Raw genomic sequence first — 25,617 nt, 5'->3', positions numbered from 1 at the left:
TTAGTAGGCCCTAACCACCATTTTGTTTTTTAAAAAACACTTAATGAGAGCCGGAAGGTTGAAGCTCAGCTTTATTTAGTTGAGGGCAACACCAGGGAGGGGCAGAAGCCGTTAGTAGGCCCTATCCACCATTTTGTTTTTTCAAAACCACTTAATGAGAGCCGGAAGGTTGAAGCTCAGCTTTATTTAGTTGAGGACAACACCAGGCAGGGGCACACAGACAGACACCTTTAGTAGGCCGGAAAAGCCTATTGCATTTTTTAAAATGGTAATTTGGAACAGAAGGTTGAAGCTCAGCTTTATTTAGTTGAGGGCAACACCAGGGAGGGGCAGAAGCCGTTAGTAGGCCCTAACCACCATTTTGTTTAAAAACAGCAGTTAATCAGAGCCGGAAGGTAGAAGCTCAGCTTTATTCAGTTGAGGGCAACACCAGGGAGGGGCAGAAGCCGTTAGTAGGCCCTAACCACCATTTTGTTTTTTAAAAAACACTTAATGAGAGCCGGAAGGTAGAAGCTCAGCTTTATTCAGTTGAGGGCAACACCAGGGAGGGGCAGAAGCCGTTAGTAGGCCCTAACCACCATTTTGTTTTTTAAAAAACACTTAATGAGAGCCAGAAGGTTGAAGCTCAGCTTTATTCAGTTGAGGGCAACACCAGGGAGGGGCAGAAGCCGTTAGTAGGCCCTAACCACCATTTTGTTTTTTAAAAAACACTTAATGAGAGCCGGAAGGTTGAAGCTCAGCTTTATTTAGTTGAGGGCAACACCAGGGAGGGGCAGAAGCCGTTAGTAGGCCCTATCCACCATTTTGTTTTTTCAAAACCACTTAATGAGAGCCGGAAGGTTGAAGCTCAGCTTTATTTAGTTGAGGGCAACACCAGGGAGGGGCAGAAGCCGTTAGTAGGCCCTATCCACCATTTTGTTTTTTAAAAACCACTTAATGAGAGCCGGAAGGTTGAAGCTCAGCTTTATTTAGTTGAGGGCAACACCAGGGAGGGGCAGAAGCCGTTAGTAGGCCCTATCCACCATTTTGTTTTTTAAAAACCACTTAATGAGAGCCGGAAGGTTGAAGCTCAGCTTTATTTAGTTGAGGGCAACACCAGGGAGGGGCAGAAGCCGTTAGTAGGCCCTAACCACCATTTTGTTTTTTAAAAAACACTTAATGAGAGCCGGAAGGTTGAAGCTCAGCTTTATTTAGTTGAGGGCAACACCAGGGAGGGGCAGAAGCCGTTAGTAGGCCCTAACCACCATTTTGTTTTTTAAAAAACACTTAATGAGAGCCGGAAGGTTGAAGCTCAGCTTTATTTAGTTGAGGGCAACACCAGGGAGGGGCAGAAGCCGTTAGTAGGCCCTATCCACCATTTTGTTTTTTCAAAACCACTTAATGAGAGCCGGAAGGTTGAAGCTCAGCTTTATTTAGTTGAGGGCAACACCAGGGAGGGGCAGAAGCCGTTAGTAGGCCCTATCCACCATTTTGTTTTTTCAAAACCACTTAATGAGAGCCGGAAGGTTGAAGCTCAGCTTTATTTAGTTGAGGACAACACCAGGCAGGGGCACACAGACAGACACCTTTAGTAGGCCGGAAAAGCCTATTTCATTTTTTAAAATGGTAATTTGGAACAGAAGGTTGAAGCTCAGCTTTATTTAGTTGAGGGCAACACCAGGGAGGGGCAGAAGCCGTTAGTAGGCCCTAACCACCATTTTGTTTAAAAACAGCAGTTAATCAGAGCCGGAAGGTAGAAGCTCAGCTTTATTCAGTTGAGGGCAACACCAGGGAGGGGCAGAAGCCGTTAGTAGGCCCTAACCACCATTTTGTTTTTTAAAAAACACTTAATGAGAGCCGGAAGGTTGAAGCTCAGCTTTATTTAGTTGAGGGCAACACCAGGGAGGGGCAGAAGCCGTTAGTAGGCCCTATCCACCATTTTGTTTTTTCAAAACCACTTAATGAGAGCCGGAAGGTTGAAGCTCAGCTTTATTTAGTTGAGGACAACACCAGGCAGGGGCACACAGACAGACACCTTTAGTAGGCCGGAAAAGCCTATTGCATTTTTTAAAATGGTAATTTGGAACAGAAGGTTGAAGCTCAGCTTTATTTAGTTGAGGGCAACACCAGGGAGGGGCAGAAGCCGTTAGTAGGCCCTAACCACCATTTTGTTTAAAAACAGCAGTTAATCAGAGCCGGAAGGTAGAAGCTCAGCTTTATTCAGTTGAGGGCAACACCAGGGAGGGGCAGAAGCCGTTAGTAGGCCCTAACCACCATTTTGTTTTTTAAAAAACACTTAATGAGAGCCGGAAGGTAGAAGCTCAGCTTTATTCAGTTGAGGGCAACACCAGGGAGGGGCAGAAGCCGTTAGTAGGCCCTAACCACCATTTTGTTTTTTAAAAAACACTTAATGAGAGCCAGAAGGTTGAAGCTCAGCTTTATTCAGTTGAGGGCAACACCAGGGAGGGGCAGAAGCCGTTAGTAGGCCCTAACCACCATTTTGTTTTTTAAAAAACACTTAATGAGAGCCGGAAGGTTGAAGCTCAGCTTTATTTAGTTGAGGGCAACACCAGGGAGGGGCAGAAGCCGTTAGTAGGCCCTATCCACCATTTTGTTTTTTCAAAACCACTTAATGAGAGCCGGAAGGTTGAAGCTCAGCTTTATTTAGTTGAGGGCAACACCAGGGAGGGGCAGAAGCCGTTAGTAGGCCCTATCCACCATTTTGTTTTTTAAAAACCACTTAATGAGAGCCGGAAGGTTGAAGCTCAGCTTTATTTAGTTGAGGGCAACACCAGGGAGGGGCAGAAGCCGTTAGTAGGCCCTATCCACCATTTTGTTTTTTAAAAACCACTTAATGAGAGCCAGAAGGTTGAAGCTCAGCTTTATTTAGTTGAGGGCAACACCAGGGAGGGGCAGAAGCCGTTAGTAGGCCCTATCCACCATTTTGTTTTTTCAAAACCACTTAATGAGAGCCGGAAGGTTGAAGCTCAGCTTTATTTAGTTGAGGACAACACCAGGCAGGGGCACACAGACAGACACCTTTAGTAGGCCGGAAAAGCCTATTGCATTTTTTAAAATGGTAATTTGGAACAGAAGGTTGAAGCTCAGCTTTATTTTGTTGAGGGCAACACCAGGGAGGGGCAGAAGCCGTTAGTAGGCCCTAACCACCATTTTGTTTAAAAACAGCAGTTAATCAGAGCCGGAAGGTAGAAGCTCAGCTTTATTCAGTTGAGGGCAACACCAGGGAGGGGCAGAAGCCGTTAGTAGGCCCTAACCACCATTTTGTTTTTTAAAAAACACTTAATGAGAGCCGGAAGGTTGAAGCTCAGCTTTATTTAGTTGAGGGCAACACCAGGGAGGGGCAGAAGCCGTTAGTAGGCCCTATCCACCATTTTGTTTTTTCAAAACCACTTAATGAGAGCCGGAAGGTTGAAGCTCAGCTTTATTTACTTGAGGACAACACCAGGCAGGGGCACACAGACAGACACCTTTAGTAGGCCGGAAAAGCCTATTGCATTTTTTAAAATGGTAATTTGGAACAGAAGGTTGAAGCTCAGCTTTATTTAGTTGAGGGCAACACCAGGGAGGGGCAGAAGCCGTTAGTAGGCCCTAACCACCATTTTGTTTAAAAACAGCAGTTAATCAGAGCCGGAAGGTAGAAGCTCAGCTTTATTCAGTTGAGGGCAACACCAGGGAGGGGCAGAAGCCGTTAGTAGGCCCTAACCACCATTTTGTTTTTTAAAAAACACTTAATGAGAGCCGGAAGGTAGAAGCTCAGCTTTATTCAGTTGAGGGCAACACCAGGGAGGGGCAGAAGCCGTTAGTAGGCCCTAACCACCATTTTGTTTTTTAAAAAACACTTAATGAGAGCCAGAAGGTTGAAGCTCAGCTTTATTCAGTTGAGGGCAACACCAGGGAGGGGCAGAAGCCGTTAGTAGGCCCTAACCACCATTTTGTTTTTTAAAAAACACTTAATGAGAGCCGGAAGGTTGAAGCTCAGCTTTATTTAGTTGAGGGCAACACCAGGGAGGGGCAGAAGCCGTTAGTAGGCCCTAACCACCATTTTGTTTTTTAAAAAACACTTAATGAGAGCCGGAAGGTTGAAGCTCAGCTTTGTTTAGTTGAGGGCAACACCAGGGAGGGGCAGAAGCCGTTAGTAGGCCCTATCCACCATTTTGTTTTTTCAAAACCACTTAATGAGAGCCGGAAGGTTGAAGCTCAGCTTTATTTAGTTGAGGGCAACACCAGGGAGGGGCAGAAGCCGTTAGTAGGCCCTATCAACCATTTTGTTTTTTAAAAACCACTTAATGAGAGCCGGAAGGTTGAAGCTCAGCTTTATTTAGTTGAGGGCAACACCAGGGAGGGGCAGAAGCCGTTAGTAGGCCCTATCCACCATTTTGTTTTTTAAAAACCACTTAATGAGAGCCGGAAGGTTGAAGCTCAGCTTTATTTAGTTGAGGGCAACACCAGGGAGGGGCAGAAGCCGTTAGTAGGCCCTAGCCACCATTTTGTTTTTTAAAAACCACTTAATGAGAGCCGGAAGGTTGAAGCTCAGCTTTATTTAGTTGAGGGCAACACCAGGGAGGGGCAGAAGCCGTTAGTAGGCCCTATCCACCATTTTGTTTTTTAAAAACCACTTAATGAGAGCCGGAAGGTTGAAGCTCAGCTTTATTTAGTTGAGGGCAACACCAGGGAGGGGCAGAAGCCGTTAGTAGGCCCTATCCACCATTTTGTTTTTTAAAAACCACTTAATGAGAGCCGGAAGGTTGAAGCTCAGCTTTATTTAGTTGAGGGCAACACCAGGGAGGGGCAGAAGCCGTTAGTAGGCCCTATCCACCATTTTGTTTTTTAAAAACCACTTAATGAGAGCCGGAAGGTTGAAGCTCAGCTTTATTTAGTTGAGGGCAACACCAGGGAGGGGCAGAAGCCGTTAGTAGGCCCTAACCACCATTTTGTTTTTTAAAAAACACTTAATGAGAGCCGGAAGGTTGAAGCTCAGCTTTATTTAGTTGAGGGCAACACCAGGGAGGGGCAGAAGCCGTTAGTAGGCCCTATCCACCATTTTGTTTTTTAAAAACCACTTAATGAGAGCCGGAAGGTTGAAGCTCAGCTTTTTTTAGTTGAGGGCAACACCAGGGAGGGGCAGAAGCCGTTAGTAGGCCCTATCCACCATTGTGGATATAGCCAATTGTGTACGAGGTGTATGGAGTGGAGCGCGTGTGTACGGAGCGGAGCCATGTGTGAAAAGTGTACGGAGTGCAGCCGCGTGTGTAGGAGTAGCTATGTGTGGCCATTAAATGGTACGAAGTATCATGTGCGGCCAATATACAGTATGGAGCATCATGTGCGGTCATTATACAGTATGGAGCATCATGTGTGGTCATTATACAGAATGGAGCATCATGTGGGGCCATTATACAGTATGGAGCATCATGTGTGGTCATTATACAGTATTGAGCATCATGTGCAGTCATTATACAGTATGGAGCATCATGTGTGGCCATTATACAGTATGGAGCATCATGTGCGGTCATTATACAGTATGGAGCATCATGTGCGGTCATTATACAGTATGGAGCATCATGTGTGGCCATTACACAGTATGGAGCATCATGTGCGGTCATTATACAGTATGGAGCATCATGTGTGGTCATTATACAGTATGGAGCACTGTGTGGCCATTATACAATATGGAGCATCATGTGCAGCTAATATACAGTATGGAACATCATGTGCAGTCATTATACAGTATGGAGCAACATGTGCAGTCATTATACAGTTTGGAGCATCATGTGCAGTCATTATACAGTATGGAGCATCATGTGCGGTCATTATACAGTATGGAGCATCATGTGTGGCCATTATACAGTATGGAGCATCATGTGCGGTCATTATACAGTATGGAGCATCATGTGTGGCCATTATACAGTATGGAGCATCATGTGCGGTCATTATACAGTATGGAGCATCATGTGCGGTCATTATACAGTATGGAGCATCATGTGTGGCCATTACACAGTATGGAGCATCATGTGCGGTCAATATACAGTATGGAGCATCATGTGTGGTCATTATACAGTATGGAGCACTGTGTGGCCATTATACAATATTCAGCATCATGTGCAGCTAATATACAGTATGGAACATCATGTGCAGTCATTATACAGTGTGGAGCATCATGTGCAGTCATTATACAGTATGGAGCATCATGTGCGGTCATTATACGGTATGGAGCATCATGTGCAGTCATTATACAGTATGGAGCATCATGTGTGGCCATTATACAGTGTGGAGCATCATGTGTGGTCATCATGCAGTATGGAGCATCATGTGTGGCCATTATACAGTATGGAGCACTGTGTGGCCATATTTTTTTGTTTATAATTTTTGTATATGAAACAGTGTGATCAGCAGTGCTAAATGGGTGTGGTCGGGACGTGGATATGGGTTTGACTAATTATGAATGGGTGTGGTCAGAGGCATGGCCTAATATTTGCCCCTCTTTCCCATCTTCAAAAGTTGGGAGGTATGCACTAGGGCAGCGGGGGCCATAGGCAGCTGCCTAGTCTGCATGCCCCTAATGCCGGCCCTGCTTTCAGTGATTGTCTAGTTCATCTTTGAAGATTGGCTTTTTAGCTAGTTGGCCTTTATCCTGTAAAATGGGCTTGAATGGATTTGAATATTTGATGTATTATGATATGACCAGACCCAAAAATTAATTCAGACACCTCAAAATGAATCATATTGCAAAATAATATTCAGATGCTACACAAGACCTTTACATTGATTAAGACCCAACATCAAAATACAGATTTAATTAGACCACAGACCAGACCCCCAAAATTAAACATTCTACTCTAGATTAGGCTACTTTATTAGTGTCGGGACTGCCCTCATAGAATTTGCAACCTCAGGGGTCAGGGCGCCTGACCAGCTGGATACCTAGACTCCTGAGTGTGCCAGTAATTCACATTCAGATTGTGCTGCATGCATTTTTCTTTTTCCCATGTAATGCTATGATAGTTTTTAAATCAATATGTTTAGTACCCTCCCTTATATAATATGCTGATGGTTTAGGGTACAAAAATCTATTGACATGTTCTCTTCAAGTGAGATATTGTTTAGATGTTCTTCTGCATACTTCTGACTGAATTTTAGGGTGAGGGCGTAGGAGAGGTTTTATTCTGATGACTCTTCCGTTTAGACCATATTTGTGCTGGTGTCTCTGAACAGTAGAACAATGTACCATAACTCTGTTAAATCTTTCTTAAGGTCTTTTGCAGTCAAGCAGGCATTCTGATTTGCCTTTCTAGCAATCCTTTAAGCAGCTCTCACAGAAATATTGCTTGGTCTTCCAGACCTTATCTTGACCTCCACTGTTTCTGTTAACTGCTATTTCTTAATTACATTTCAAACTGAAGAAAAGGCAATTTGAAAATGCTTTGATATCTTCTTATAGCCTTCTCCTGCTTTGTGGACCTCTACCATTTTCATTTTCAGAGTGCTAGGCAGCTGCTTAGAAGAACCCATGGGTGCTTTTTTGTCACATGGTTAGAGTAGGCTGGTCTTTTAAAAGCTGGGAAATTTGCATTACCTGGCCTTTCCCAATGATGATAGTGAACAAGCCATCCATTACCCCAAGGGCGGACATACCGCCTGTTCAACCTATGCAACCACACAGGGGCCCAGAGCGGGAGGGGGCCATCGACGGGCATACAAAGCAATGAATGTGAATGACAGCCGGCGTTAATATTACTGCTAACAGGAGAAGCAGGGGGGCCCGCTCTTCTGCACGCATGTGATATGACAGTTAAACGGGACCCCTCCTCACCTGCTAGCATATATTATGCTGCTGTCCAGCCGGCTGTCACTGCTGCAGTCTGCGGTAAGGTGACGGGTAGCAGATGCTGGACCAGGAAGAGAGGAGGGAGGAGGAGGGAGGGGGAGGGCCTCTCTGTCACAGGGAGTCACTGAAGCTTGCTCAGGACCTGTGATGAGGTCACATGAGGGGAGGAGTCAGGAGTCACATGATCAGGGGCCTCCGTGTATTGCAGGACTCTGCTGTGCTGTCATGGTGCTAGACGGTAAGCTTATGTATGGGGTCAGGAGTTGTTTACAGTGTGGATGTAGCAGAGCCGTGTGTGTGTGTGTACGAGGTGTACAGAGCGGAGCCATGTGTGCATGAGGTGTACAGAGCGGAGCCGTGTGTGTGTATGAGGTGTATGGTGTATGGAGCAGAGCCTTGTGTGTATGAGGTGTACAGAGGGGAGCCGTGAGTGTGTATGAGGTGTATGGAGCGGAGCCGTGTGTGTATGAGGTGTACGTAGCGGAGCCGTGTGTGTATGAGGTGTACGGAGTGAAGCCGTGTGTGTGTATGAGGTGTACGGAGCAAAGCCGTGTGTGTGTATGAGGTGTATGGAGCGGAGCCGTGTGTGTATGAGGTGTACAGAGCAGAGCCGTGTGTGTATAAGGTGTACGGAGCGGAGCCGTGTGTGTATGAAGTGTACGGAGCGGAACCGTGTGTGTATGAGGTGTACGGAGCGGAGCCGTGTGTGTATGAGGTGTACGGAGCGGAGCTGTGTAATGCAAGGTGTGCGGAGCCGCGTGTGTAGGAGTAACTATGTGTGGCCATTATACTGTACGCAGTATCATGTGTGACCATTATACAGTATGTAGTATCATGTGGGGCCATCATACAGTATGTAGCATAATGTGTGGCCATTATACAGTATGGAGTATCATGTGAGGCTATCATACAGTATGGAGCATCATGTGTGGCCATCATACAGTATGGAGCATCATGTGTGGCCATTATACAGTATGGAGCATCATGTGTGGCCATTATACAGTATGGAGCATCATGTGTGGCCATTATACAGTATGGAGCATCATGTGCGGTCATTATACAGTATGGAGCATCATGTGTGGTCATTATACAGAATGGAGCATCATGTGGGGCCATTATACAGTATGGAGCATCATGTGTGGTCATTATACAGTATTGAGCATCATGTGCAGTCATTATACAGTATGGAGCATCATGTGTGGCCATTATACAGTATGGAGCATCATGTGCGGTCATTATACAGTATGGAGCATCATGTGCGGTCATTATACAGTATGGAGCATCATGTGTGGCCATTACACAGTATGGAGCATCATGTGCGGTCATTATACAGTATGGAGCATCATGTGTGGTCATTATACAGTATGGAGCACTGTGTGGCCATTATACAATATGGAGCATCATGTGCAGCTAATATACAGTATGGAACATCATGTGCAGTCATTATACAGTATGGAGCAACATGTGCAGTCATTATACAGTTTGGAGCATCATGTGCAGTCATTATACAGTATGGAGCATCATGTGCGGTCATTATACAGTATGGAGCATCATGTGTGGCCATTATACAGTATGGAGCATCATGTGCGGTCATTATACAGTATGGAGCATCATGTGTGGCCATTATACAGTATGGAGCATCATGTGCGGTCATTATACAGTATGGAGCATCATGTGCGGTCATTATACAGTATGGAGCATCATGTGTGGCCATTACACAGTATGGAGCATCATGTGCGGTCAATATACAGTATGGAGCATCATGTGTGGTCATTATACAGTATGGAGCACTGTGTGGCCATTATACAATATTCAGCATCATGTGCAGCTAATATACAGTATGGAACATCATGTGCAGTCATTATACAGTGTGGAGCATCATGTGCAGTCATTATACAGTATGGAGCATCATGTGCGGTCATTATACGGTATGGAGCATCATGTGCAGTCATTATACAGTATGGAGCATCATGTGTGGCCATTATACAGTGTGGAGCATCATGTGTGGTCATCATGCAGTATGGAGCATCATGTGTGGCCATTATACAGTATGGAGCACTGTGTGGCCATATTTTTTTGTTTATAATTTTTGTATATGAAACAGTGTGATCAGCAGTGCTAAATGGGTGTGGTCGGGACGTGGATATGGGTTTGACTAATTATGAATGGGTGTGGTCAGAGGCATGGCCTAATATTTGCCCCTCTTTCCCATCTTCAAAAGTTGGGAGGTATGCACTAGGGCAGCGGGGGCCATAGGCAGCTGCCTAGTCTGCATGCCCCTAATGCCGGCCCTGCTTTCAGTGATTGTCTAGTTCATCTTTGAAGATTGGCTTTTTAGCTAGTTGGCCTTTATCCTGTAAAATGGGCTTGAATGGATTTGAATATTTGATGTATTATGATATGACCAGACCCAAAAATTAATTCAGACACCTCAAAATGAATCATATTGCAAAATAATATTCAGATGCTACACAAGACCTTTACATTGATTAAGACCCAACATCAAAATACAGATTTAATTAGACCACAGACCAGACCCCCAAAATTAAACATTCTACTCTAGATTAGGCTACTTTATTAGTGTCGGGACTGCCCTCATAGAATTTGCAACCTCAGGGGTCAGGGCGCCTGACCAGCTGGATACCTAGACTCCTGAGTGTGCCAGTAATTCACATTCAGATTGTGCTGCATGCATTTTTCTTTTTCCCATGTAATGCTATGATAGTTTTTAAATCAATATGTTTAGTACCCTCCCTTATATAATATGCTGATGGTTTAGGGTACAAAAATCTATTGACATGTTCTCTTCAAGTGAGATATTGTTTAGATGTTCTTCTGCATACTTCTGACTGAATTTTAGGGTGAGGGCGTAGGAGAGGTTTTATTCTGATGACTCTTCCGTTTAGACCATATTTGTGCTGGTGTCTCTGAACAGTAGAACAATGTACCATAACTCTGTTAAATCTTTCTTAAGGTCTTTTGCAGTCAAGCAGGCATTCTGATTTGCCTTTCTAGCAATCCTTTAAGCAGCTCTCACAGAAATATTGCTTGGTCTTCCAGACCTTATCTTGACCTCCACTGTTTCTGTTAACTGCTATTTCTTAATTACATTTCAAACTGAAGAAAAGGCAATTTGAAAATGCTTTGATATCTTCTTATAGCCTTCTCCTGCTTTGTGGACCTCTACCATTTTCATTTTCAGAGTGCTAGGCAGCTGCTTAGAAGAACCCATGGGTGCTTTTTTGTCACATGGTTAGAGTAGGCTGGTCTTTTAAAAGCTGGGAAATTTGCATTACCTGGCCTTTCCCAATGATGATAGTGAACAAGCCATCCATTACCCCAAGGGCGGACATACCGCCTGTTCAACCTATGCAACCACACAGGGGCCCAGAGCGGGAGGGGGCCATCGACGGGCATACAAAGCAATGAATGTGAATGACAGCCGGCATTAATATTACTGCTAACAGGAGAAGCAGGGGGGCCCGCTCTTCTGCACGCATGTGATATGACAGTTAAACGGGACCCCTCCTCACCTGCTAGCATATATTATGCTGCTGTCCAGCCGGCTGTCACTGCTGCAGTCTGCGGTAAGGTGACGGGTAGCAGATGCTGGACCAGGAAGAGAGGAGGGAGGAGGAGGGAGGGGGAGGGCCTCTCTGTCACAGGGAGTCACTGAAGCTTGCTCAGGACCTGTGATGAGGTCACATGAGGGGAGGAGTCAGGAGTCACATGATCAGGGGCCTCCGTGTATTGCAGGACTCTGCTGTGCTGTCATGGTGCTAGACGGTAAGCTTATGTATGGGGTCAGGAGTTGTTTACAGTGTGGATGTAGCAGAGCCGTGTGTGTGTGTGTACGAGGTGTACAGAGCGGAGCCATGTGTGCATGAGGTGTACAGAGCGGAGCCGTGTGTGTGTATGAGGTGTATGGTGTATGGAGCAGAGCCTTGTGTGTATGAGGTGTACAGAGGGGAGCCGTGAGTGTGTATGAGGTGTATGGAGCGGAGCCGTGTGTGTATGAGGTGTACGTAGCGGAGCCGTGTGTGTATGAGGTGTACGGAGTGAAGCCGTGTGTGTGTATGAGGTGTACGGAGCAAAGCCGTGTGTGTGTATGAGGTGTATGGAGCGGAGCCGTGTGTGTATGAGGTGTACAGAGCAGAGCCGTGTGTGTATAAGGTGTACGGAGCGGAGCCGTGTGTGTATGAAGTGTACGGAGCGGAACCGTGTGTGTATGAGGTGTACGGAGCGGAGCCGTGTGTGTATGAGGTGTACGGAGCGGAGCTGTGTAATGCAAGGTGTGCGGAGCCGCGTGTGTAGGAGTAACTATGTGTGGCCATTATACTGTACGCAGTATCATGTGTGACCATTATACAGTATGTAGTATCATGTGGGGCCATCATACAGTATGTAGCATAATGTGTGGCCATTATACAGTATGGAGTATCATGTGAGGCTATCATACAGTATGGAGCATCATGTGTGGCCATCATACAGTATGGAGCATCATGTGTGGCCATTATACAGTATGGAGCATCATGTGTGGCCATTATACAGTATGGAGCATCATGTGTGGCCATTATACAGTATGGAGCATGATGTGTGGCCATTATACAGTATGGAGCATGATGTGTGGCCATTATACAGTATGGAGCATCATGTGTGGCCATTATACAGTATGGAGCATCATGTGTGGCCGTTATACAGTATGGAGCACTGTGTGGCCATATTTTTTTGTTTATAATTATTGTTTATGAAACAGTGTGATCAGCAATGCTAAATGGCTGTGGTTGGGATGTGGATATGGGTGTGACTAGTTGTGAAATAGGTGTGCTCAGAGGCGTGGCTTAAAATTTGCCGCTGCACGCGCAGCAAACTTTATTCCTCTTTCCCCTCTTCAAAAGTTGGGAGGTATGGGTAACAAGATGATTTTCCGAACTGTGACCAAATTTTGCCTACTTTGAGTAAAAATGCTTGTGAAAGCGAACAAGAATCCGAATGTGCTACGTTTGTGCCTAATTTGAGATTGGCAAATGTTTTCTGAACAAGTTCATTCATCTCTAGTTCTGAGGGACTACCCAAAAATCGAATAACCTGTAGGTATAATTCCCATTTTTTATCATATATAAATTAACTGTTCAGAACTATGGCCTAACAATGATTTACATGAGACTCCGCCTCCAGAACTTATATTAAATATACAAAGGTGTTACCAGTGTGACTAGCACATATATGTATCAAAATAAACTGGTAAGGTCCAAAAAATCATGAAAACGGCTGTCTCTAAATCTCTTAGATAACCCTATGCTGGTGAATCATGCAGCCATCCGATTGTGCATGCTTAGGAAAAAGGAATATACAGGGAGTGCCGTATGAGGACTGATAACAAAGATAGACAGCAATGATGAAAATGTGCTATATCCAATCTCCTGATGATCCAATATGGTGAAACGCATAGAGGTCTTTTGAAAGCATCTAAAACCACGAGTACTGTCATCATGATGATTAGTAATATTTTTCTTTTGAACTTTTATCTGTTCTTTGTGTAAGGGTACCGTCACACAGTGCAATTTTGATCGCTACGACGGCACGATCCGTGACGTCGCAGCGATCGTATGATTATCGCTCCAGCGTCGTAGACTGCGGTCACACGTTGCAATCACGGCGCTGGAGCGATGCCGAAGTCCCCGGGTAACCAGGGTAAACATCGGGTTACTAAGCGCAGGGCCGCGCTTAGTAACCCGATGTTTACCGTGGTTACCAGCGTAAAAGTAAAAAAAAACAAACCGTACATGCTCACCATCTGATGTCCGTCCGGTCCCTTGCCGTCCGCTTCCTGCTCTGACAGATCCGGCCGTACAGTGAGAGCAGAGTGCAGCGGTGACGTCACCGCTGTGATCTGCTCTCACTTTCCGGCCGGCAGACAGTCAGAGCGGGAAGCGGACGGCAAGGAACCGGACGGACATCAGATGGTGAGCATGTACGGTTTGTTTTTTTTTACTTTTACGCTGGTAACCACGGTAAACATCGGGTTACTAAGCGCGGCCCTGCGCTTAGTTACCCGATGTTTACCCTGGTTACCAGTGAACGCATCGCTGGATCGCTGTCACACACAACGATCCAGCGATGTCAGCGGGTGATCAAGCGACGAAAGAAAGTTCCAAACGATCTGCTACGACGTACGATTCTCAGCAGGATCCCTGATCGCTGCTGCGTGTCAGACACTGCGATATCGTAACGATATCGCTAGAACGTCACGAATCGTGCCGTCGTAGCGATCAAAATTGCACTGTGTGACGGTACCCTTACACTGTGTACTACCTGTGTATACTATCTTTTGTTTGGCTATCCCTTTGTCTGATTGGATTATCATTAGGTATTCCTAGGGATAGCCGCCTAGAGTGGGGGCGCCATATCCGCTGACAAGTAGGGTGCCTACCTCCGCTGTTAGGCAGGATTTATATCAGGTTCCACTGATACATCTTAATCAAAATAACAAGCCATACAGCTTATATATGCCCATACAGGCTTGGCACATATAAGCACAAAGGACACTCCAGAAATATGAATCCTACAAATAGCTCACAGAGCAAACAGTCCAAAACTCATGTGAGTAAAACATACAAAATATTTTATTTTTTAAATATGCACATACACTTAGTAGACAGACTAAAAAGACAAGGTAAATCCAGAACTCATATGTGAAGGATGTACAACACTTGACCTGCACTATGCATGTATAAAATAGATTTTAGGTCCACAGGTTTGCAGGGTGATTTTTTGCATACATATGTGTGCAGGTTAACCCTTTTCTGTTACTCTTAGGGTACTGTCACACTAAACGATTTACCAACGATCACGACCAGTGATACGACCTGGCCGTGATCGTTGGTAAGTGGTTTTGTGGTCGCTGGGGAGCTGTCACACAGTCAGCTCTCCAGCGACCAACGATGCCGAAGGCCTCGGGTAACCAGGGTAAACATCGGGTTACTAAGCGCAGGGCCGCGCTTAGTAACCCGATGTTTACCGTGGTTACTAGCGTAAAAGTAAAAAAAAAAAAAACAGTACATACATTCCGGTGTCTGTCCCCCGGCGTTCTGCTTCTCTCCACTGTGTCTGCGCCAGCCGGCTTTCCGGCTGGCCGGCGCTCACAGTGCAGAGAAGCAGAACGCCGGGGGACAGACACCGGAATGTAAGTATGTACTGTTTGGTTTTTTTTACTTTTACGCTGGTAACCACGGTAAACATCGGGTTACTAAGCGTGGCCCTGCACTTAGTAACCCGATGTTTACCCTGGTTACAAGCGAACGCATCGCTGGATCGCTGTCACACACAACGATCCAGCGATGACAGCGAGAGATCCAGCGACGAAAGAAAGTTCCAAACGATCTGCTACGACGTACGATTCTCAGCAGGGTCCCTGATCGCTGCTGCGTGTCAGACACAGCGATATCGTATGGATATCGCTGGAACATCACGGATCGTACCGTCGTAGCGACAAAAGTGCCACTGTGTGACAGTACCCTTAGTGTTATACGTTCTTCACATTTGAGTTCTGGGTATACAGTACCTTGTCTTTTTAGTCTGTCTACTGAGTGTATGTGTATATTTAAAAAATAAAATATTTTGTACGTTTTACTCACATGAGTTTTGGACTGTTTGCTCCGTGAGCTATTTGTAGGATTCAGGATTTATATCAGCAGGGAACAGTATAGTGAGGTACTATTTATTTTTCCATTCACATGTCACTTTGTCATTGTGATACTATTTACCCCTTTATAGCACATTTTCATCATTGCCGTCTATCTTTATTATCAGTCCTCATACGGCACTCCCTGTATATTCCTTTTTCCTATGCATGCACTATTGGATGGCTTTATAAATAACCAAAAATCCAATCGTGGACTAGCCACCTCAGAAATCAAATGTTTATACAAAAACACCACACCAATTGTAGGTGAATAAGAGGCATAGGCAAATGCATAAAATTTACATATACACTTTATTTAAACATATATAAAACACAAGACTAGGAGACTCATAAAATACCAATGGCAGACGGAGCAAGAAAATTGTATTAGCACTGTTGCAGAAAACCTGTACCACATTACTGCTGGTCGCAATACATATTCAAAAACTGCATTATGACTCATACAAGGGTCTATGAAAGCAGAATATATTGCTAGGCAGAAACTTCTTCACCATACTGAAATGCAATTAATGCCTCAATCATATCTTGCCATACACATAGTGTTTAAATGCAGGCAATAAATAAGGCGATCCTCCTATTGGTGTCATATATATGGAATTTCATAGTGGTGACAGAAGAAACAAATGCAACCAAATAACCTATTTACTCACATAAGTATAAATCCTGCTCCGAGTGACCATCAGTAACCCCGACAGCGCCGTTTCGCCATAGTGGCTTCCTCAAATAGGGAGTCTGTCTACTGAGTCTACTGAGTGTATGTGTATATTTAAAAAATAAAATATTTTGTACGTTTTACTCACATGAGTTTTGGACTGTTTGCTCCGTGAGCTATTTGTAGGATTCAGGATTTATATCAGCAGGGAACAGTATAGTGAGGTACTATTTATTTTTCCATTCACATGTCACTTTGTCATTGTGATACTATTTACCCCTTTATAGCACATTTTCATCATTGCCATCTATCTTTATTATCAGTCCTCATACGGCACTCCCTGTATATTCCTTTTTCCTATGCATGCACTATTGGATGGCTGCATGATTCACCAGCATAGGGTTATCTAGGAGATTTAGGGACAGCCTCCGAGGAGCGGGGGGCGCCATCACTCGTTTTATTGTTTAGGGTGCCAACATCTGACGTCACCGCTGTGCTCTGCTTTATGGCCGGCGCTGGAGAGAGCTGTTTGTGTGACAGCTCCCCAGCGACCACACAACGACTTACCAACGATCACGGCCAGGTCGCATCGCTGGTTGTGATCGTTGGTAAGTCGTTTAGTGTAACGGTACCTATAGTCCTGAACAACTCATTTACATATAGAGAATGGATTTCTGTAGAATAAGACATCGGATAGCAGAAATTGAGGAATCATTTTATTTAGCTTCCCATGACCTGTATGTCCACGTAGATGGCATAGGAGTGTTGATCCTATTGACAGATTTCCTTTAAGCATGGGGTTCCTATAGAGAAATACGCTTATAAAAATCTAGGTTAAATGTTTTGCTCATTGGCATGTTGTATTTTTGGTGGGGTTTTTTTTATAAAATGTTAAAAATATTGAAAATTAAAGCAAAATACATAGTTAAATTGTTTTCTCTAAAATACACCAATTGCATTTTGAATTGTTTTAATTTTTTTCAGATAATCCTCCAGATGACCCTTTCAAGATATTTACAGTTGTGGATGTTGCTGCAGGTACTCCATGCTATCAGCCTGGTGTGTTGATCACTAATGATAGTATTCCAGACAACTCCCCTCAGTTACCAGCCAAGTCAAATCACAAGATTAAAGTCTCTAACACTCACCCTTTATCAGGCATAGCATTTCTTGGATGGGACCCAAATCATCATGACACTCAAAGAAAAGTTTACACCAATAAAAGGCAATTCAGCATTGAAAAGCTTCCAGAATTATTTAGCCATCAGAGTCACTATGCCAATATCCCTCAACGACATAGCAACAGCAAGACAGAAGTGACTGTCTGAAAACTGCTAGGAGTCTACATCCATCTCATTACTAAGACAAGGAACATATAAAAGTGAATTATAGCACTCTGATATTTCATTTTTTTTCCATTAAATTTATGTGAAAACTGTGAAAAACGTATAACACTGAGTCAACAGTAACATTATCTTAGTGTTGGACATTCTTATCCAAGTGCAAAAAAAACTGCGGAATGAGAATAGTAATTAAAAATATTAAGAACACAGACTTTTTATGCAAAAATTACAATACTTAAAAAAGGTTGATTTTTATTGCTAACCTGTGGATTTGCAATAATATTTTTGACAGATAAGTGGTTAGAATTTTATAATTTACAACCCTATTGCCTGTATGACTAGATCGGTTTCAATGTAATTTCAAGCCTATTTAATCTGTTGTAATTAAACTTCTTTTGTTCACAGGGAACTTGTGAAGTGATGATTTCCAATGTAAATCTATTAGTTTATTGAACATGTGAAAATTTAAATTTACAGATTAACACTATAAAATGCCCCAAATTCTTGCTCTCTGTGTAATTTATTTTACAGTCTGACTAAGAATATTATGTTAAATTATCAAATGTTGTCCATAAATTGAATAACTGGCACTTCATAAAGTAATAAATATACAAATCCGGACTTACTTATCTGTATATTATGAAGAGAACCAGTAAGTTAAATATAAAACCAAATTTTTAATAGTCAGAATTGAAATAACACATTAAAAAGAATCTCTGAAGCAGAGTGCACGTGGAGGAAGCGACATCCACCCGTAAGTTGGGGTGAGGGGGAAGCATCATCTATCCACACGTTGTGCTCCTGCTCCATAGTTAGATATTGTACCTTGGAATTTCTTTATGTACTCATACATTGACTGTTGTATACTTCTTTCTGATCTCACTTGGGTATTTGTGTCATTGCCCTAGTCACACTAGTAGGCTATATAGTGTATATACAATCCTATATTTTACATTTTATATATTTAGGATTTGATAATTATGGCTTTCTAGTATTATGAACTTTTTTTTAGCACAAATATTGTACAGGCAGACACCCCATTTTTGTGATCTGCACCAGCTATATCTACATTTATCTGGACAAGAGCACACTTATATTTCATATCAATCTGATATGTAGCATACTAGATAGTATGCCCTTATCCATTCTGGGCACTCTGCTTCTGAGATTCTTTTTTATGTGTTATTTTAATTCTGATTAATAAAAATTGGTTTTATATTTAACTTCCTGGTTCTTTTCATCGGCTACTAGTATGTAAGTCTGAATTTGTATGTTGAAGAATATTATCTAACTATCACTATATTCAGAAGACATTAATTACCTTATTTTTCAGATTATAGGAAAAACTTTCTTTCCCCAAATATAGGGGTGTGTCTTATAATTTGAGTATACCTTACAGGTTGCAGCTGAGCAGGGTCCCAGGTTCACTGCTCGAGGAGGAAGGAGTGGGGCAATGCTGCGGCCCTCAGCCTGGGAGGAGAGGGTATTTGGAGATATGACGCTGTTGGTGTTCGGTGGCGCAGGGGCTCCGCCGACATTTTGTTAAAGCCCGAAGTCTCTGCACTTCCATGGTTTACATTGTGGTGGACTATGGGAAAATAGCCTCGGAGAATGGCACATGCGCTGATGGAGATATCAGCACTGAGATTTCGAGAGACAAGGCCTAGGCGCCGAGATTTACATCTGTGCATTATCCGCCCCTGGCGGTCTTTGTCCTGGAGTCCTCCACAATGTAAACCATTTAACAAAATGTCGGCAGAGCAACCACGCCACCGTACACCCGTAGCATTTCATTACTGAATATCCCTTCCTCCCACCCTGGTGTTCACAGCATCGCACCACTCATGCCTCCTGAGACTCCGCTCCACTGCAGCCACTACCCACAGTAAGCAATAAGATGCACGGTTTATAAGAAGCACCACCATTTCATTAAAAAAAAATTCCTATTTTTCCCAAAAAAATTTGGGGTGTGTCTTATAATTGGGTGAGTCTCATAATCCACAAAATATAAGATACTGTAGGAGAGAAAAGCGCAAATAGGGTCTTATCCGATGGAGATCACAAAGTATAAACGAGTTTGCACTCACCTGATATTTCTTGGAATTATGGCATAAAAGGAACTCATCAGAGTTAGCAGCTGCCACAGATCCACTGGTCAGACAATGACCCATTCAGAATTTTCAATTGGAGAGATTATTGTCAACGCTTTTAAAAGTCACTAGGACTTCTTCTTCAGGAGATGATATCGGCTCCTGAAGAAGAAGTCCTAGTGACTTTGAAAAGTGTTGAGAATAAACCACCAATTGTATTCTCAATATGCCTGGACATTCCTTTATGCATCAGCACAGGTAATATCCACGAATCTCTCCAATTGAAAATCCACAAAATATGGTATATATTTGAGCTAGGGACATCCTCACTAACAGTGAATATCTACATAGTACCCTCCACATGCACAGTATGATGACCGTTCTGTACCCATCCAACAAAGTGCAGTGACCGCAATATAGTATGATGTCCCAACTTAGAGTTATTAGTTTCTTTAGAAGGATGTAAATCTGGGGATTTATTCTGACAGAATATAAGCTTAACTGGATGGACAAATGTCTTTTTTCGGCCTTGCTAACTATGTTACTATGTAACTGTGACCCAACACAGCCCTCCACACAATATGATGCCTCCCACAATATGATGGACCCGACACAAACCTCCATACTGTATAATGGCCCCCACTAGCGCTCAAAACACTTTACCTTCCAAATAATATAATGGCACCACATAGCCTTTTATATAATTTAATAGGCCCAACATTGACTTCCAAATAATATAATGGCCACATATTTCATTCCATATAATATAATGGCCCCCGCATGTTCTTCCAAAAATATGATGGACCCAGATAGCCCTCCATATAATATAATGGCCACCTGGACCCGTGGAAGCGCAGTTGCGCGAAACGGCCGTCGTCCTCTCCTGCCTCCCCGCACCCCTCTCTCTCTTCCCTGCTGCCTCACCATGAATGTCTAAATGCTGCATGTAGCAAATAAAGGACATTAACTACAGCATCTCGGGGGTGAGTCCCATATCTGTTATATTGGTTGCATATAATGGCTACACTTAGCCCTCCATATAATGTGTAATGGACCCCACATAGCTTTCCATATCACAAATGGGCCCCATATAGCCTTCCATATAATATAATGGGCTTGTATTACCTTCTATATAATATAATGGACCTCACAGTCTTCCACATAATATAATGGGCCCCATATTGCCTTCCATTTAACATAATGACCCCATATAGCCTTCCATGTATTGTAATGGCCCCACATAGCCTTCCATATAATATTATAGCCCCCACAATGTTAAAATAGATAGATACTCACATCTCCTCATTCTCAACAGCAGGCGAGTTGTAGAGACATCATCGTGCCTGCTGCGTTCAGTCATCAGATGTTAGACGCAGAGGGAGAATGTTACAGGAGGGAGCATCAGCTAAGGCTCCCTCCTCCATTATTGCTTTCAATTGTATCAGAATTCAGGACTTACGGGAGCCAAAGAACCCACATGGTCTAATTCCATTGGCAGTAAGCCAATGAACACAAGGCTAACATATGAACTATATTCATGACACATTAAAAATATGTCAAATGATGTGCCTACTTATAATGAATAAACCGCTGTACACTCCTCATTGCATCTTCACAGGTTTGGCGTCTTCATGGGGTAAAGTATTGAATTGAGATATTAACTCTGATAGTTTGTGTGGGGAAATAGTCTGTAGTGTTTGGACAAGTTTAAGTTATAATGCAACACCACATGCTTTTGTTCCTTAACTATGTGAAGGAGGTATATATGTGCTTGATGTGCTTGTATGTAACCCCTTGAATGCCCTTCACACATTTGAATCCTCTTGACATGAATATATTTTATATTGTAATTTCTTAATGTTTCATGATTAAAGCCTCCCATACACATTAGACTAATGTTGGCTGAACCAAGCAATATTGATGGAAACCTAATGTGGAAACTTTCAAAAGAAACCTGAAGAACTACCTCTTCTGACAAGTCTACAACATTCAGTAACCCTCCTTCCACCATATAGCTGTACAACCACCTCTACCCTCACCTACTGTATCCTTCCCTTGTAGACTGTGAACCCTTGCGGGTAGGGTCCCCTCTCCTCTTGTACCAGTGAGTGACTTGAATTGTTCAAGATTATTGTACATGTTTTTTTATTATTTATACCCCTTTTCTCATGTAAAGTGCCATGGAATAATGGTGCTATTATAATAAATAATAATAATATTGATGGGTTTGGATGTCAATCTATTGTGTATGGGGCAATGGACAGATCACTGTCTGGGGAGTTAGTAATTTGTTATGTCCAATTTCAGACTGATGATCCTTTTCTTTTCCATGAGATAGACCTCCTTTTGTGTATTGGTATGGGAGAGATGGATGAGAGAGGTACTGGCTGAATGATTAGCCAAATCATCATTCGTCTGACAGATATCAAAGACACATGACCCGACTGACAAATGTCAGATGGCCCTGCCTGGCTGTGGGCTACATTGCCAGCTACACTGTTAATACTATCGGAATCTTCAGGACCCTGCTAACAGTCACCACTGGCTCCTTCACTTACTCTTATATCCTTTCTGTCTGTGGATTTAATGAGGCTGGCACCACACAGGGTATGTTGGCAGCGGGAGGATGCACTACACCACCAGCAACCACTGAGAGACTGGATGGAAGATGGAACTGGGTCTGCAGAGGAAGAGGAGTCTGGATTAGTTGAGAATGAGGATTTTTTTATGAGGGTGTGGGGGACCATCATACTATGTAGAGCACTGTTGGGGGGACGATCATAATATATAGGGGATTGTTGAGGGGACTATTATACTATGTTGGGGCTGTTGGTGCGATCATTATACTATATAAGTAACTGCTGGAGGAAAATCATACTATATAGGGGGCTGTTGGGGGGACCATCATACTATATAAAGGTGTGAAGGGAACACAGCCACCACCACATTTCTCATTACTATTCCCTTGCAGGTAAAAACAATGTTTATTTTAAAAATGTGCAAAGAAAAAAAGAGGCTAAACAAAGCCACAGCCAGCTCACCGATCTATGCAGGTGCACGGAACTTCATCTCGGACTGGGATGAGTATACGTAGCGATATAAGGAAAACGTTCCAGCTCCATAAAATTCAGATACTTTATTTCTTCATTAAAAGTTGATACAGCATGATGGGTCCTTGCTTTGGTGCAAATGTGCCAGTACAAAGTGCATGCATGCACTTTGTACTGGCACATTTGCACCAAGGCAAGGACCCATCATGCTGTATCAACTTTTAATGAAGAAATAAAGTATCTGAATTTTATGGAGCTGGAACGTTTTCCTTATATCGCAATGTTTATTTTACATTAGATAGATTTCTAGTTATGGAGCAATTAATTCGTGGTGGTTGAGGTCATATGCTGAACTTCTCTATATGGGTTGCACTGAGCATTCACAAGTGCAGAGCCTGTAGCATGGTCTGCTTCTAGGTATATTATTACCATTGGATTCCCAGGAGATATCATCAGGAATCTTTGCATTCATTCCTTTTTGACTCTGGCATCCACTTCCACCAGATTAGCCCTACATATTACCCTTTCATCTTATCATTTACCTGCACCTAATATTTATGTAGTTGTAATTGATAGAGATAGAGTACAAGTTTCACAATTGCACAATGTATAAAGGTTACAAATTTAAAAACCATCACCTATGGGGTATACATATATGACCATTAAAACGAACCTGTCAGCAAGTTTGGCTGATATAAGATACGTGTCACGAAGTGACTGTCCTAGCGTGACACGACCCGACGAGTGGACGGTCACAAAATGGCGAAACACACAAGGGAAACCAGGGACACAATTACAATGGTGGGCCCTGCGATAGGGAACGGGAAAATGGACACCTCCTGCACTCTCCTAAGGATGTGCCCTGATCTCCCTGACGTCCCTATACAGGTTTTCTCAACCTGTCCCCAAGCAGGATACCTAAGCCCTCACATGCCCTGCACCTATCCATAAGTAGGGAATTGGCAAATGAGGACACTGGTCCCACCGCTGCACTAATACAACACAGAAGAAGATACAGACAAAAAAAGGGACAAAGAAACAATAACACCACACTTAGCTTTCTCTGATGCAATGCACAGCACAGCAGAGTAAGGCACCAGATAAGAATTCAGCTGAAGAACAACAGCACTCAGCAAGCTCCTTCTCCAGCGAGGTTGGTCTCCAAAAGTACCTGTATAACCAACAGTCAGCTGATGCATCAGGTGACCTTTTGAAGGATGGTGGGAGTGGTCACCACCCACATCAGCAGACTAGGCAGCAAAGTAATTACACCAGCGGCCACTGGGGGGAAATCTGCATTAGCCCCCGATGACCTGAAAGGAAAAAGGTTTTAATCTGAGGGAAAACACATCTGCCACAGATCCAAACATGGATCGTGACAATACGGCCACTGCCTTTCAAAGATAAACTCCAGGATTCTATAATGCTGTAGATAAGCCCCCAATCCAACCTGAAAGATAAGAAAAATAAGTTTTATTATACTCACCTGGGGGCGGTCTGGTCCGATGGGTGTTGCAGGTCTGGGTCCAGCACCTCCCATCTTCTTATGATCGCCACCTTCCTGCTTACGTAATGGCTCCCCAGCATTGTGCTCCTGCGCAGGTGTACTTATCTGCCCTTTTGAGGGCAGAGGAAAGTACTGCAGTGCGCAGGCGCTGGGCCTCTCTGACCTTTCCCGGTGCCTGCGCACTGCAGTACTTTCATCTGTCCTCAATAGGGCAGCTAAGTATGCCTGCACAGGAGCGTGATGCCGGGGAGCCATGAAGCAATCAGAAGGGTGGTGATCATAAGAAGATGGGAGGCGCCGGACCCGTACCTGTGACACCCATCGGACGGGACGCCACGCAGGTGAGTGTAATAAAACTTATTTTTCTTTTCTTTCAGGTCAGATCGGGGGCTTATCTACAGCATTATAGAATGCTGTAGATAAGCCCTGAAAGGCAGTGGCCGTATCTTATATCAGCCAAGCCTGGCGACAGGTTCGTTTTAACTACTTGTTGCAGAAGCAGGAGGAGGAGGGCGTGATTTCCAGAACAAAATGGTTTTGGACGGCAAAGGATGGATGTTAAGACAACTTACAAAAAAGAACATTTGGGATGAATTTCGGTTGGGTTGCTATCATACGGAGGGATTACAAAGTCAGAGGAAATCCAGCCCTTGTTCAATTTTAGAAGACAATAAAACTACTGGAGAGATCAGCGCAGATAGGGTCTTATCCGGTGGATATATAAAGCATACACTTAGATTCTACTAACCTGATATAGGCTTATGGTAAAGCATGTAGATATCGAAGAGATATCAGCTGCAGCAGATTCACGGGTCAGCTAGTGACCGTATCAAAGATAAATTAAAAGGAATTCTGTGGATATAATCCACGCTGCTGAAAAAATGCAGATCCAGACATGTTAAAAACTGGAAAACAGGGGTTTAATCTATGCGTTTCAAAGTCCAACTGACTTCTTCATCAGGAAATTACCACATACATACAGAGAAAGAGAAAGTTTGCTGTTTAAATAGATGAAAAAAAAAATAATCTTGTCACAAACAATGTCAGAGTTCTCAGGATTAACACATGATATGTCATATGACTTGAAATATAATTAACAACAATTCCATAATCATGACAATATTTTCTTTTTTTTATAATTCAATTGTAAAAAGAAGAAGAAAACAAAAAACGAAGGGACGAAGAAAATAAATAGAAAAAAATGAAAGGTTGGGGCAAGAACCTGGGATTTAAAAATAATAGATTCAAAGAGTGATCTTTCTTGGTGATAAGATCCAAATGAGCCATCATTTTAGATGAGAATCGTTTCAGAAAACGAAGGATAACCACCATTATTTAATAAAAGGGAAAATATCTAATTCATATTTTATTGGTTAAAAACATAGCTGAAAATGTCTTTGAAATATTATAATTTTCTAATAAAGTTCTGACATAAAATCTTAATA

At 43.2% G+C, this 25,617-nt stretch overlaps 1 protein-coding gene across 1 annotated transcript in view; it reads left to right on the top strand.

Moving 5' to 3' along the window:
- Positions 1-17,510, top strand: part of LOC143788827 (protein shisa-9-like) — a 1,202,698-nt gene extending 1,185,188 nt beyond the window's left edge. The window contains exon 4 of the mRNA XM_077278733.1: positions 17,167-17,510. Coding sequence (XP_077134848.1) covers positions 17,167-17,510 — 344 coding nt within the window. The remainder of the gene's footprint in view (positions 1-17,166) is intronic.
- The last annotated feature ends 8,107 nt before the right edge of the window (positions 17,511-25,617 follow it).

This window comes from Ranitomeya variabilis, chromosome 8, assembly GCF_051348905.1.
Source record: "Ranitomeya variabilis isolate aRanVar5 chromosome 8, aRanVar5.hap1, whole genome shotgun sequence".
NCBI classification, from domain to species: Eukaryota; Metazoa; Chordata; class Amphibia; order Anura; family Dendrobatidae; genus Ranitomeya; species Ranitomeya variabilis.
Note: the sequence above shows the minus strand (reverse complement) of the source record. Positions and strands in the feature narration are given on the sequence as shown.